The sequence below is a fragment of the Quercus lobata genome, chromosome 9 (genome assembly GCF_001633185.2).
Source record: "Quercus lobata isolate SW786 chromosome 9, ValleyOak3.0 Primary Assembly, whole genome shotgun sequence".
Lineage (NCBI taxonomy): Eukaryota > Viridiplantae > Streptophyta > Magnoliopsida > Fagales > Fagaceae > Quercus > Quercus lobata.
The window spans coordinates 27,940,144-27,956,862 of record NC_044912.1 but is presented as its reverse complement, the minus strand read 5'-3'; the positions used below and the strand labels follow the sequence as shown (position 1 = coordinate 27,956,862).

At 30.2% G+C, this 16,719-nt stretch overlaps 1 protein-coding gene across 1 annotated transcript; it reads right to left on the bottom strand.

Annotated features, from left to right (window-relative positions):
* Window positions 1–14,534: 14,534 nt before the first annotated feature.
* On the bottom strand, window positions 14,535–15,869 carry LOC115959025 (ethylene-responsive transcription factor ERF107-like). Its single transcript, XM_031077316.1, has one exon. The coding sequence runs from the start codon at window positions 15,725–15,727 to the stop codon at window positions 15,035–15,037; it is 693 nt and encodes a 230-aa protein (XP_030933176.1). The 5' UTR covers window positions 15,728–15,869; the 3' UTR covers window positions 14,535–15,034.
* Between the last annotated feature and the right edge of the window lie 850 nt (window positions 15,870–16,719).

Here is a 16,719-nt window from a genome sequence, read left to right as displayed (position 1 = left end):
TTTTGTACTGAATTGATCAATATAATCACTAATTAAATTTAATTTGAAATCTATAGGACAAAACCTAAGAAATTGGACTTAAGTTTTGCATTTAGACTATCATAGGAATACAAGAACAAGATTTAGACACACAATTTTCTTAACTTTATGTCATTCCTCAATACTTTTAAGTTAAAACTCAAAAGTCCAAGAACTCTTGAACCATCGCACTCAAAATTTTCAAGACCTGAAATTATTTGATCCTAAGACCCTTTCCACTTGCCCTGCATCATATATAATACGTCACAAGGAATAGTTAGTAAGTCTCACATGATTTTGAAATAGCTACGCAATAGAAAAGTCTTAAAATCAAAACTCTAATAAAAACATAATGATGATATTTATAAGATTGATGATTGATAGCAACACCAGGCGTTGCTATTGCACCACCAGACACATATGAGGCGGCTTACTAAGCAAACCACCACATATTCTATCCTCTCATCGGCTAAATGAATTTGTCAAACCATGTTACTCAATCAATTCATTCAAATAGTGTGATATATAAGTATGCAGCCACATGCATGAAGACTTTCAAGTTTTATATTTGTTTTTGTAGAAGATAGGATTGAAGTCTGGGCATGGCTTTTTTATGTGGGACATGTCATAGAATCTCCATGGGCTATTGGAGTCACAGCACTAGTGAAATAAAATATCACGACTCCCGACATTCAACTCTTTTTTTTTTTTTGACTGACCGACATTCAACTCTAGAAACTACTGGTAGTGTAAAGTAAAAAGATTCGCAAACATATCGTATCATTTCATTTCGATGGGATAATATCATTAAGACATAATGAACTTTAAATTATGTGTCATCTTTGCTCTATTGTATCTACTAATTAATATAAAAAATTAGTGCAAGAAAAGGAAAATAAAAAATAATAACAGAAGAGAAACTATTCCAACTAGACATATGTCATGTGTGATAAGGCACTTAATTTGTAAATGGAAAATAATACACGTAGGATAAAGTTTGGCAACAGACAACTCTACTCAATATTTTTTAATTAGATGTAAATTTTAACAAATTTACCATTGTATTACATTTTCTTTTTATATTCTTCATTTCAGAAGATCAAATATCAATAACTATGTCATTAACCAAATGTTTAAATTTTAAGTTTTTGTAATATAAAATTATGTATAAGTTTATGGATTAAATAGTAAATAATATCTGATTGACACAAAATTTGATATATGTGTTAAGAACATAAAAAATATACAATTCAATGATATAGGATGTTCTTGGGGAAGCCTTTCATACCCCGGCATGGGTCCCGCGTTTGGGATTGCTTACTTGGGTGAATGATAGTAACCTGGGTAGTTAATGGTATCAGAGCCATGGATGGTAGGTGTATGAGTTTTATTTCTTTGCAATTAAGAAGTTACTAGGAATTTTATTACTACATAGCCACTACTTGCTCCTTGTTAGCGTTGGTCAGCCTAAAGACTCGTTGGCAAACCATAGTTTTGCGTTGGTCAGCCTCTTTGTTGTAGCCAACGGACAGGCGTTGTTTGGGTGGTCCCGCAATGGAGTTTCCCGAGGAGGTGGTCCCGATAGCAAGGATACCAGTGGTTAGTAATAGTTCCGTCAGTAATCATTAATTGCTTAGAAAGAGGATAAATACATTTATCAGTTCATCATCTGTTTGCTTGTTCACACTTAGGCTAGGCACACACTAATTTGAAACATGGACTATGATGATATAGATTATGATGAAGGTTATAGCATGAAAGATATAGATTATAATTGGTCAAATAGTGATATGGATTATGAAACAGATTCTGACTCTGACAGTGATATGGATAATTATGGCTATAATAATACAAATAATTGGAGTACTTTCACAGATGATAAAATCAACTGACAGACTAATAAACACAATAATAGTTTTTTAGATAGAATTAATAGAAAATTAGAATCTTTAGAAAATATTGACAGATCCACTATATATACTAAAGTTGAAAAGAAAAATGATAGTTTTTTGGACCTCTATAAAATAATGAAAGCTTTAAATTCACATTTGAAAAAAGAAATAGAATTTGAACCCCATCAAAGATCATCTTTTACAAAAACTATGACAGATAATTGGTGTATAAATAATAGTTTAAAAGAAGTTGTAGATAAGAACTTACAGACGTTAAAAGCAACTGACAGAAGAGTTGATGAAAAAATTGACCCAATTATGGAAAGAGTAACACGTATGGAATATAAAACAAAAGATCTCACAAAAGAAAAAATATAGAAAATGACAGACTAAAAGAAATGGTGGAAAAGCAAAACAGTAGTAATATAGAAGCATAAACAATGATAAAATAGTTGATAAAGAAGAAAATAGCAAAATAGATATAGTCAAAATAAATTAAAATAGGGTATGGAATATGAAAACTGAAACAAATAAAATCTTACTTAAAAATACTTCTGTCTTTGATTAAAACTGAAAACTTCTGTCTTTCTCACAAGCTTTGAAAATAAACACTGTCTGAAGAGTTACAAGATTACAAAGTAAAATCTGTAAAGGGTTACAAGATTATCTGTCTGAAGGGGTAAGGTTACAAGATTACAAAAAGAAAGTAGAGTACAAAAGTCTTTCGGAGAGAGGGAGAGGGAAAGCTATTACAAAGTCTTTCTAAAGCTTGGACCTTGGAATTGGACCTAAAATTTGAACCTTAATTCTGGACCTGTCTTCTGCCTTTGGAGTCTGTCCTTTTATAGATGGAGTAAACCATGGTAAGTCTTCAAAAGTAACCTGAGTTGATTAAAGTGAACTCAAGTTAATCTGTCGGTAGAATCTTAAACAGTAAAAGTCTTCAAAAGTAACCTGAGTTAAGTAAAATGAACCCAAGTTAATTTGTTGGTAGAATCTTGAACAGTAAAAGTGTATCTGGCAATCTGTCCGGGTATGCATGCTAGTGAATAGTAATGACTTAAAATCTGTCTGTATCTGTCTGGACTGTAATGGATTTGTCTAGAAGCTATTCATGCATGTTGGTGAATAGTGATCTGTCTCCAGTGAATAGTGATCTGTTGTCAGTGAATAATGATCTGTCGCCGTTGTCTGTTCGGAAGAGTATTCTGTCTGTCTGTGCATTTTGTCTATCTGTCTATCAATCCGTATCCGCGTAATTATCATAATCTAGCAGATTAGAGTCGTCCTTATACTGCTCATGCTCGTGGTGCACTCCATAATTATTACGTAGAGCACAGTATGTAATAAGAAGGTAGATAGGACCACGATCCTTTTCTGTCATTAGTCTGGGATCCTTAACAATCTTTCTTTGCCCAATAAGCCTTCTTGCTGAAGGTCTTGGACCATATACAGCTATCCTGTTGGTGTAGCCATATAGGTGGAAGCCTTCTCTGTCTAATTCATTCTGTACGTCATAAATCTTGTTATTCATGAAATTAGACCATTCTTGAGCCAGAGCACCTGGATCATCAAGTGCTAAATAAGTATCTCCTGTATACCAATTGTATTTAGGGATACAACCCCAATCATGGATAAGGACTAAAATGTGTGCTGGCTGAGCTTCCATATAATAGCTATTATCCCAGGCTGGAAGAGTACTCCAGATTAGTATTTTCATATAATTAAGTCCTCCAATCTGTGCGGCTGCTTCACGGATGACATTGGGAAATAAACTGATCTGATTTGCAGAAGTTATGGTTAATTTGCTAATAAACCCTGCTTCTAGCATTTCAGATAGCCATAAAGGATCACAAATTACTGGATCTTTTGTCTCTGTATTGATAAGTAATCCCGGATAGGGATTGTATCTGTCTCCTAGTCCTTCATAAACTCTGTCCGCGTCTCCAAAACTTTCATACCATGTAGCTTTATGAGATAGCCATGTATCATCTGTCATATCTTCTGTTCTGATAATTGCTGTAGAAACTAATACCTTGAAAAGATGCATCCATTTGTCATAAGAACTTGTTAGGGCTTTATGAGTTAATATTTTCTGCTGAATTTCAGGAAGTAAAGTTCTGATGGCAAGTCTCGTATTTTGTTGAATCTTAGGGTGGAGCTTTGAAAAGCTTGTTCCCATGAGATAGCTTTTTAGAGACTGTGATTCTGTCATTGTGGAGCTTGAATCTCCATCATCCTTGCCAGGGAGTTGACAATTAAGTGCTTCAATAACTGCACCAGTGTTAACAAGATGTAATTCCAAAGCCTGAAGGGTCATTTGGAATAAGGGTTTCTGTCTGAGGGTAAAGGCTGCTTGTAAATTATCAAGAAGTAGTTTAATATGAAAATGAAGGTCTGTAAATTCTCCGTCTTGAAACATGAGATCAGTGTTGGGCACTTTTTGCATAATTACACTTTTCTCACCACATGAATACATTGCCTCTGCTAGCAACGTATCTTGAAGGGATTTTGTCTCTAATGAGACACCTTCATGCATATCCAAAATTTTTAGTGAAGGCTTTCGAATACCCTTGGGTTGCACCGCTGGTGCCTGGCCCTTGTCTTTCTGAGAGAATCTTTTATTCATAGTAGTCTGCAATTGGGTTTTTGGAAAAGGATTATGTTTGGAACAAATATTTTCTTGCAAAACCTCTTTTGAAATTCTTTTGCCAATGTCTTTTTGTGAAATTCTTTTGAAATATTTTATAAGAAAAACAAGAAAAACAAGAAAAGTATTTATAAAACAAACAACATTTATAAAACAAACTTTTCTTTGTTCACTTTTGTGCTCTTGCTGAGTAGCAACAGTATTAGAGTAGTCATGATGGGATCTGTCAAAGTAAGTGAGATTCAGAATATTTCTTAAATCTAATATGATTCTATTCATACATGTACTACTATATGTCTCATCTTGCGAGAATAAAGTTTCTTCGTAAAGTCTTTTGTTAATAGGACAATCTATCAGGGGGTTATGATTAATTCTGTCTGTTAAGAGATTAAGTCTGTCATTGTCCAAGAAATTACTACAATTAATGTTTTCTTTAATGATCAATAAAGAAGAGTCTGTCAAAGATTCTTTTATTAAAATATCTGTTATATGAATATTTAAAGATGCTATAAAGGGTGTACATTTGTCATTTATTATAATTTTGTTTGGTCCTTCTATCATACTGTCAGTCCATATATTGTTAGTCCATGCATATTGATTATAAAAGATTGTGTCCATATTTTCGTCTTTTATGCCTTTTCTACTAAGTACTCTTGTAGATTGGACTTTATATTGATACTTATGCAAAAAAGCAATAGGAGAATAAGAACATATCTCTGTCTCTTTGTCTTGTTTATCTTTCTTTTTGTCATTTTCTGTCAATTGATTAACAAGTAATATTTCTGTCTTTAAAGATGACAAACTTGTTTCAGCTTTATTAATTCCTCTTTCATTGATATCTGTTAAAATAGTAACTTTTTTGGAAAAATGTTTTTCTTTCAAAACAGGTGGTATAATGAATCTAAAGAATATATCTTTTCCTAATACATTGGGTTTAATACCTTCTTCTGTCATTAAATAGGGGTAAAGTAAAGTCATAAAGGGGTTTCCTAGAATGATTTTAGAAGAAAAGTCTTTAGTTAAAACAAAAATTGTTTCAAAGCAAACTCCATCATTACATATGTGAACACTAGGTATTTTATAATTAATTATTAATTTTTCTCCATTAGCTTGAGTTAATTTTTCAGATGATTTTTCAAAATACTTTAAAGGTATTAATCTTTCTTGTATATAATTCATATCAGCTCCTGAAGCAATTTCTGTCAAAGAAAACTCTTTATTAATTACTAAAGTAATTTCTGTATGCCATTTTTGGAAAATTACTCTGTCAATTAAACTTAAGAAATTCTGTCTATTGCCATCATCATCATCATCATCAAATTTTCTGTCTGTGGAATCAGAAAATTCTTTTAAATTTATTATTTCTGCAATATTTCGCTCATTTATGTCCGTGGAATTTTCTTCTTTAATTTCTTTAATTTCCTTTTTTACCATTTTTGCTTCTGTCATTAAGTCTTGTAGAGCTACTGGTTTTATCTACATCATCTTGTTTTATTTTCATTTCTTCCTTTTCTTTCTTGTCTTTTTCTTTCTTATCTTTTTTCTCTTTTTTTCGACATTCTGTAACATGGTGTCCATATTTCCTACACCTAATACAAGCAATAGGTATTTCTATAGAATCTTTCAATTTTAATAAATATTCTTTCTTGTCTTTATGGTGATTCGGTAGATTTTCTATCAGTTTTATTATTATGTCTTTTTGTTTTCTTTTTCTTTTATTAATCTTAAGTGGGTTGGTTGATTTTAACTCTTTCTTTACATGATCTATTTCTTTTTGCTTAACATTAAATATTTCCATTAATTCATTTGTTATATCTTTCTCAAATTTTAATTTACTAATTTGTTTAACAATTTTATTATATCTGTCACATTGTTTTTTAGTATGTCCATATCTTTTGCATTTATGACAAATAGTATTACTAACATGTCTGTCAGTTTTCTCATTATTTGATAACGCAGTAGTATTTAAAACTATTATGTCTCTTTTTCTGTCTATCTGTAAAGGTGTATTTAAAAGTTTCATTTTTTAGTTAATTCTGTCAAACTATCATTTTGGGTATCTATTATAGATCTTTCAATTAATTCTAGTCTTTCATCAATTATTTCCCTTAAACTATTACACTTCTTGTTTTTTCTATTGACTATTTTCACTATTTCCTCTTTTGCTTTTACTAGACTATCACTATTAGCCTTTTCTTTTAAATTACCATAATTGTTACTATTTCTCTTTCATGTCTTATCTTTTCTTCTACTTCTATCTTCCTACGTAGAGATTAATTCTTTACTATTATTTGGTTTTGGTTTTTGCATAAAAACAAAATGATGATATTTATAAGATTGATGATTGATAGCAACACCAGGCGTTGCTATTGCACCACCAGACACATATGAGGCGGCTTACTAAGCAAACCACCACATATTCTATCCTCTCATCGGCTAAATGAATTTGTCAAACCATGTTACTCAATCAATTCATTCAAATAGTGTGATATATAAGTACGCAGCCACATGCATGAAGACTTTCAAGTTTTATATTTGTTTTTGTAGAAGATAGGATTGAAGTCTGGGCATGACTTTATTATGTGGGACATGTCATAGAATCTCCATGGGCTATATTGCAGTCACAGCACTAGTGAAATAAAATATCACGACTCCCGACATTCAACTCTTTTTTTTTTTTTTGACTGACCGACATTCAACTCTAGAAACTACTGGTAGTGTAAAGTAAAAAGATTCGCAAACATATCGTATCATTTCATTTCGATGGGATAATATCGTTAAGACATAATGAACTTTAAATTATGTGTCATCTCTGCTCTATTGTATCTACTAATTAATATAAAAAATTAGTGCAAGAAAAGGAAAATAAAAAATAATAACAGAAGAGAAACTATTCCAACTAGTCGCTAACCCGTGCGATGCACGGAAAAACTATTGACTCTGAAAAAAATGAAGAAATATTTACCTTTTATACTTTTCCATAATTTAAAAGTGTTGTCTATCATTATTGAGTTGCAAGTGCATAGTTCCTGAAACTTACAAAGTAATTTACAATTTTTAAATTAATAAAACAAAACTTCCAATAGTTATATATACACACATGTTTAAAACTAATATAAACTACAAATATATAAACAAATGCCATGATATGAGGAAGATACACTAAGTTTCAAATTTGAGTAGCAATATAACTTTCTCGTAGTAATAACAATATAGACAATTCAAAATTATAATACCTAATTCCATTATCTTTATGTTGAATCCATACAAATAATTAATTGAAATTAATCCAAACAAATAATTAATCAACCAAAAATCATAGCTTTTAATAAGAAAACAAAAAATCACATGAACCTAAATAAAAAGCATTTAAGGTGAAGAATTAAGATCAACATATGAAAGAAAATTAATTCTAAATATAACAAAAGAATAAGATAGAAAGAAAATCACAGGCACATATGAAAGAAAATAAAAAATTCAACATAAAAGATAAAATTCATTAATAACAATATAAACAAATATCCACATATTTTGAATTGAAATTTTATTAATAATAACAATATAAACAAATTTGACATAAAATTCATTAATCAAAGAAGAAAGTTGAATTTTTGTTTTTGAGTCTTATCAGAATCTTTGTTTTTATATAGATTATCAACGTTTGAGTTTGAATTTAAGTTGGACTTATTAGAAAGATAAAGTTTTACTCATTGTTAAGTTTTGATCAAACAAAAATAATTTTGTTTTAAAAAAATTATAATAATGAGTTTGAGTTTAAGTTAGACTTGTTAAAGAGATAGAGTTTCACTCTTTATTAAGTTTTGACTAAACAAAAATAATTTTATTTAAATAAAATGATAATAACGAATATATATATATATATATATATATATATTTATATATATGTGATCAATCCTAACGAATATCTTAAAAGATCTATAACCGACCACAAAAAATATATTAGATCATGATTTAGTTGTTGTGGTTGAGGATTATATTTAAAGAAAAATTAAAAACAGTACTTAAAAATTAAAAACCAAGCCTACAAAACTGCCTGAACAGCTCAATTTTTGGAGTGGCTTGAAAACAATGGTTAACGTTTGGTTGTGTGAATGCATATTAAACTTAAAATAATTAAAAGTTAGTTTTGCTTATCTATATATAAATTATGAGGAAAACAGTTTTTGAGCACTGATTTTTATAATACGTTATAGTGAAAAAGTGTAGAATAGAAAACAAAAAAAAATGGAAATAGTAAGAGTATGAACCTTCAATTATGTCGTCTTCGTCTTTGTCATCATCTCTTTCAATTCTCTGTTTCTTTTGAACCTTCATGCTTCCTACCATGGCTTTAATTTGCCATGTGTGTTTTCTTTGTGAAAATTTTAGTAAGTATGAAGAGTTTTGACCTTGGCAAGGGTTTATATTTGTTGAAATATTTGTTATAGAATTTTAGTTGAATTAGAATTTTCAAGCTCTTGAACCATATATCTAATAGAATTTTATTTAAACTAAACTATTGTAACACTTGATAAGATAATTACACATTGAAGAGAAATAATAAATATATAAGATATAAAACCTAAAATAAAAAGAATCTAAAATAAAAATAAAAAGAAAATAGTGATGACGTGGAAAATTGTGGGAGTTTCAGAGGTTTCGGTTTTATATATATATATATATATATATAGACTAGACATATGTCATATGTGATAAGGCACTTAATTTGTAAATGGAAAATAATACACGTAGGATAAAGTTTGGCAACAGACAACTCTACTCAATATTTTTTAATTAGATGTAAATTTTAACAAATTTACCATTGTATTACATTTTCTTTTTATATTCTTCATTTCAGAAGATCAAATATCAATAACTATGTCATTAACCAAATGTTTAAATTTTAAGTTTTTGTAATATAAAATTATGTATAAGTTTATGGATTAAATAGTAAATAATATCTGATTGACACAAAATTTGATATATGTGTTGAGAACATAAAGAATATACAATTCTATGATTAAATTTTCAAAATATGTAGGTACGTTTATTTTTTTAGTGGAAATTATAGACTTAGGTTACAGCAAAATTTGTAACCAAACTTTATTTATATACATAAGACTACGATTAATTTTCCATGTGAGTAATTATTTTAATGGTAAAATACTATTTTGGTTTTTAAACTTTATCAAAAATTTGTTTTTCATTTTTAAACTTTAAAAGTTTGTTTTTTGTCCCTAAATTATTGAAAAGATCATTTTCTTTCATTACAATATTGAAAATGTTTTACTTTTTGTCCTTAAACTATATCAAAAATATGTTTTTCGTTCCTAAACTATTAAAAAAAATTCATTTTTTTATCCATATTTTTGTCACTAGCTAAACTATTAAAAAAACTTTTTACAAGGTTTAAGAATGAAAAAAGAACTTTTTAAAGTTTATGGATGAAAATAAACTTTTAATAAAATTTAGAGACCAAAATAATATTTTACCGTTCTTTTAAAACTAACTTAGAGCTTACTTTGTAGAATTTCATTCAAATATCTTCTTCTTTTACCAAAAAAGAAAAGAAAAAGAGTAATCTTATTTTTTTGTCTTGCCATGATACCAATTTACAAAACATAAGCTAATTCGTTGCCTTATTGTACCAACAATTATCTTCTACTTCTGTTTTATAGTGTTAAGTTATGATTTTTCACATAACATTTATATTGGCTTTATTCCATGACAAAAAATGTTGTAATTTCTTTAATTTATTTCCTTGTATTTTGTTAGATTTAATTGTAATGAGTTTAGTTTTAAGTGGTCAAAATTTGATCAAGACAGTTGAAGGTCACATGGGGAGCATATGCTAGAAGCTGAAGAGACAGTGTGTTTCGCGACTCATCTCGCAACTTGGCCAACTCGCAAGATGACCTATGAGATGCACTGACAACTGAGATTTTGAGTGTGACTCATATACCCTTTACCCATACTATATATATCTTTATTACCCACAAAATTGTAAGGGGGCTATTAAGAAGAAAACCCTAGAGAGAGGTTTCTACAACACCTACCTTGTTAGAGAGAGCTACTCATCCTCAAGAGAGAAATTCTTGTAGTCTCTTCTCCTCCCCTCTTCCATTGTTATACCTTGAGAGGAAATTTGTACCCAAACACAAACCATACATATTCAGAGTGTAGAGAGTGTTTTGGAGTTTGGGAAGCATTTGGTATTTGCCAAAATAAGCCGGTGAAGCTTGGCGGTGCAATCGGGTGGTATTGCGGACGGGAATCTAGTGAAGACAAGATTCCGAGAAGTTCGTCGGTAGTTGGAGCTTGGAAGGCTCAAAATTTTTGGGTAGATTAGGTTTGGAGGGCCTTTTTGGTATTCTTGTACTCCAACTTATTCACTTGTGGATCATTTTTGGCTTGGAGGGCCGTAGATAGGTTTTTACGCCGAGTTTTTCGGTTTTCCTATTCGATAACATTGCCTTTTTATCTTGGGTTTGCTATTCTTTTACCCACTGCCTTTTACATTTTAGCATTAAACTTATTTGTTCATCTATACAATTATTGAATGCTTCAATTGATTAATTTGCTAATCATGTATATTTCACATTAAATGTGTTAAGCATAAAATTAATCAAATCGTAATTAAGAATTGGGGGCCTAAACAAGTTATAGTGTTTTGCACTATTTGAGCTTTCATATAAAATGACCATCTCAGAGAATGTAAGTTTCATATATTTATAGGATTCACATGCTGTGAAAGACTTCTCCTATAGAACCAAGATATATCTTCTATTGGACAACTAGCTTGTAACCGCATAAGCATGAATATACTTAAAAGATACAAATTAAGATGCATAGTATAATAATCTTACATATATAATTTTAAATATTATTGATAGTCATTCTTAATTTTTTTTAACTTTTTAAAAAGTCTTGTAAGAATGTTAATAGGTAGAAAATGTAAATTGTCCATTTTTTAAATATTTTTATGTTCATTAATTCTAGACTCTTTGGTTTTTATACACAATAACTCATTTGAATGGATATTTATGACATGGTCCCACATTTGATTTCAAAATTAAGAAATAAAACTCTATCTAAATATAAATAATTTAGGACATATGACGCAAAATTAGACTTCAATTATAGAATCTAATTGGATTTTCTCTAAACTTTACCTATATATATACACATAAAATTTTTGTGCCAAATGAATTGTTTTTAGTTATAAAAAAAGGCTCATAAATATAAAATCATTCAAACTCTCTCTTCCTCTAATTTTATATATAGTGTTAGATATATGATTATGTTTTTTTTATGATTTATTTATATTGGATTCCTTGTTTTCTACTCTAAATTAACTCATTTCGCACAAAAATTAAAAAATTTCGATTAGATGGAACACGTTCTGTAAAATTAAACTCTAATTGAAACCCAAATTTTACACTAAACTAACTAACTTGGTTCAAAAATTTAAAATTTTTTATTAGATGGGATATGTGTCACAAAATTAGACTCTAATTGAATTCAATTTAAAATCTAATTAGATTTTCTCTCAGTTTTACTTATATATATATATAGATGACTTATAAACTTGAATTGTTTTTAGTTCTAAAAAAAAAAAAAAGCTCATAAATATAAAATCATTCAAAAATTATGTTTTTTATGGTTTACTTATATTAGACTCATCTTTTTTACACTAAATTAACTCATTTGGTATAAAAATTAAAAAACTTAAATTAGATGTGACATAAAATTAAACTTTAATTGAAATCTAATTTTTACATTGAATTAACTCACTTGGCAAATTTAAAAATTTAGATTAGATGGGACACGTGACGCAAAATTAGACTCTAATTGAATTCCAATTTGAAATCTAATTGGATTTTCTCTCAGTTTTACCTATTATTAGATATATAGATTATGCATATAATATTACAGAGGATAACGTGTAGTCCATTCATCAAAAAGTGTACATGCTAAAAAATTGGTCGGCTAGTTTTAGCAATTTCATTCAAAAGTTTCATATCAAAGTTAACTCTCAATTTCATATAGTTTGCTTCTTCTCAAGCCAATTCGCTTGCCATCTTCAACATTTTATTATGGTCCCTGTTTGTAAACATCTCAAGATTACTTGATACACTTTCTCTGCTTATTTGAAAAGTACATATAACATGTGATTACTATCCACAAAATTGTCTTATCACAGGAAAACATTCTCAATTTTGCTCAATTATTGAAAAATCTGAAATAATTCATATAATTTACAGATAGTTCAAGAATCAATGCCACAATCCGTTCTACAACTTCTTATTATGTGCTTTCTCAGCCATTTTAATTTCTTCCTCTCATCTCTTTTTTTTTTTCCTTTGTTCCTACACCACCTCATTAGATTGGCCTTGAATTACCAATCCTTATCCGGCAAGCCACAAAGGATACTCCACTAAATAGTTTAGCACTCTCCACCCAACAGTGTAATTAGCATCATCTTTATGATCAAAGCATTAACATTAATTTTGGATCGAACTTGGAGGTGGTATCTTATACAAAGGCAACATTGCTCACATGTGCATATGTGAGCACATTAAGTTCATGCATGTGAGTCTCACTACATGTGAGAAAAATCTTTACATATAGAGTGGTAAGATACTTATTTTTTATGACATCGACCTTATATACTTAAATATTTTTATGTTCATTAATTCTAGACTCTTTGGTTTTTATATACAATAACTCACTTGAATGGATATTTATGATATGGTGCCACATTTGATTCCAAAATTAAGAAATAAAACTCTATCTAAAAATAAATAATTTAGGACACATGGTGCAAAATTGGACTTCAATTGTAGAATCTAATTGGATTTTCTCTAAACTTTACCTATATATATATACACATAAAATTTTTGTGCCAAATGAACTGTTTTTAGTTATAAAAAAAGGCTCATAAATATAAAATCATTCAAACTCTCTCTCTTCCTCTAATTTTATATATAGTATTAGATATATGATTATGTTTTTTTATGATTTATTTATATTGGATTCCTTGTTTTCTACTCTAAATTAACTCATTTGACACAAAAATTAAAAAATTTTGATTAGATGGAGCACGTTCTGTAAAATTAAACTCTAATTGAAACCCAAATTTTACACTAAACTAACTAACTTGGTTCAAAAATTTAAAATTTTTGATTAGATGGGATATATGACGCAAAATTAGACTCTAATTGAATTTAATTTAAAATCTAATTAGATTTTCTCTCAGTTGTACTTATATATATATATATATATATAAAGATGACTTATAAACGTGAATTGTTTTTAGTTCTACAAAAAAAATAAAAAATAAAATAAAAAGCTCATAAATATAAAATCATTCAAAAATTATGTTTTTTATGGTTTACTTATATTGGACTTCTCTTTTTTATACTAAATTAACTCATTTGATATAAAAATTAAAAAAACTTAAATTAGATAGGATACATGTCGTAAAATTAAACTCTAATTGAAATCTAATTTTTACATTGAATTAACTCACTTGGCAAATTCAAAAACTTAGATTAGATGGAACACATGGTGCAAAATTAGACTCTAATTGAATTCCAATTTGAAATCTAATTGGATTTTCTCTCGGTTTTACCTATTATTTGATACATAGATTATGACAAGGGAGTATGCATATAATAGAGGATAACGTGTAGTCCATTCATCAAAAAGTGTACTCTACTAAAAAATTGGTCGGCTAGTTTTAGCAATTTCATTCATAAGTTTCATATTGAAGTTAGCTCTCAATTTCATATAGTTTGCTTCTTCTCAAGCCAATTCGCTTGCCATCTTCAACATTGTATTATGGTCCCTGTTTATAAACATCTCAAGATTACTTGATAAACTTTCTCAGCTTACTTGAAAAGTACATATAACATGTGATTACTATCCACAAAATTGTCTTATCACAGCAAAGCATTCTCAATTTTGCTCAATTATTGAAAAATCTGAAATAATTTAAATAATTTACAGATAGTTCAAGAATCAATGCCACAATCCGTTCTACAACTTCTTATTATGTGCTTTCTCAGCCATTTTAATTTCTTCCTCTCATCTTTTTTTTTTGTTCCTACTCCACCTCATTAGATTGGCCTTGAATTACCAATCCTTATCCGGCAAGCCACAAAGGATACTCCACTAAATAGTTTCGCACTCTCCACCCAACAGTGTAATTAGCATCATCTTTATGATCAAAGCATTAACATTAATTTTGGATCGAACTCGGAGGTGGTATCTTATACAAAGGCAACATTGCTCACATGTGCATATGTGAGCACATTAAGTTCATGCATGTGAGCCTCACTACATGTGAGGAAAATCTTTACATATAGAGTGCGTAAGATACTTATTTTTTATGACATCGACCTTATATACTTAAAAATAGACCCAGCAACATATTAACACTTGATAACAACCATTCTTCAAGATAACTGCATCAACCACTCTCATCCTCCGCCTCCCAAAACACCCAACTCTCCACTGCCACATCATCAGATTCCGGCGTCTCCACTCTCTTCTCTCTCCTCCTCTTCGGGCCGTTGGTTTCTACCGCCGGAGGATGGTTAGACGCACCGGCCTCCAAAGGAAAATTCAGTATGGCTTTACAGCCCCTCATCTTGAAGGCAGCACAATCATATGCCCTAGCAGCATCAACATCAGTGTCAAAGGTTCCAAGCCAAACCCGATGCCCCTTCCGGGTTGGGTCCCGGATCTCCGCAGCAAACTTGCCCCATGGTCTTCGTCGAACTCCCCTATAGTGCCTCCACTCACTATAATCTGACGCCTTGTTGGAACCTTCAGCTACTTTGGACTCGATGCATGCTTTCTTGGACAAGTGCTTTGGACTTGAAATGTGGGGTTTTGGAGTTGAGTCAATAACATTGCCTTTTGTTTCGAAATCAGAAGCTTGTTGGTTGAGGTAGTTTGAGTCCAAAATGAGAGAATTGGATTCAGAATCAGATGGGGGGCTTTGAGCTTCATGTTTGACAGGTTGAGTAGCATAATAGGCTTTAGGAGAACTACTGAAATTGAGGCTGTTAATAAAGTATTCAGTGGAGGTGAAATCTCCAAGAAGGTGTTGTCGGATAAGCTCTATGGTTGAGGATTCATCTGCAGCAGGTGTTGTCATATTTGAGCTTAGAAAGCAAAAAACTATGAGAGCTTAATATATAATATATTTTTACTGTCAGAAAAAAAAGAGAGAGTAGGGTATATATAAGAGTCAAGACTTTTCAATTTTGCAATGATAATATTGTCCTGTCCACTCATTAGAATCAATATGTCAAAAGGGGATGTACCTTTCTTATGAGACTGATCATCATATAATGTATTGAGTTGTATTAGATGTCCAATGCATTGAGAGGAGCTTCTCACACGTATTTCACTCCATCTGTCACCACTTGAACTTGTAATCTTATCCTTTATCATTAAATAAGATGAGTTGTAGTGTCTTAGAATTGAAATGAAAGCAAAGCAACCCACACTACAACAAATATTGAATCCCAAGTTGTTATTTGGCATCTAGCTACCGGAGTAATTGTTGTGTGCCAGGGGTGCAGTTGTAAATGGACAGAACACAGGTTATGAGACAAAGAAATTTGCAACTTGTTTAATTGGGGGGACCCTAGGCCCTAGCACTATGCCAATATGCAAACTTAACTCTTGGAAACGAGAAAAGACAGAAGCTATGAAAAGTTATAAGTGACCATTTGCAAGATGTTGCTAGAGTCAAACCTACCACATCATCAACTTGTGCATAACATTTAACTAGTGAAAAAGATAAACAACCACAAAAGGAAAAGAGAAAATAAAAGGAGAAAAAGAAACAAAAATAAAATCTTATTGCTTTTATTGGAATTAGAGAAATACTAAAAGTAGGGTTAGGTTTAGGGCTTGTATGTAACATCCATTGAATTATTTTCCATGAAATAATTTTAGTGACTCCACCATAAGATAAATACATGGGCTATAATTCAGATCATGTAATTGGTGTTGTGGACGTGGATGTTACGAATTTGGTTAACAATTATTTTATTTTTCAGTGATCCTAGCTACCCATGGGGGCAATACATAGGTGTGGCCCTTCCTGTAAGGGTACATAGGACATGGAAATTTGAATAT

What these genes read in the sequence shown, in the direction of transcription:
- LOC115959025 (XM_031077316.1), bottom strand. Translation starts at nt 15,727, where the DNA reads ATGACAACACCTGCTGCAGATGAATCCTCAACCATAGAGCTTATCCGA.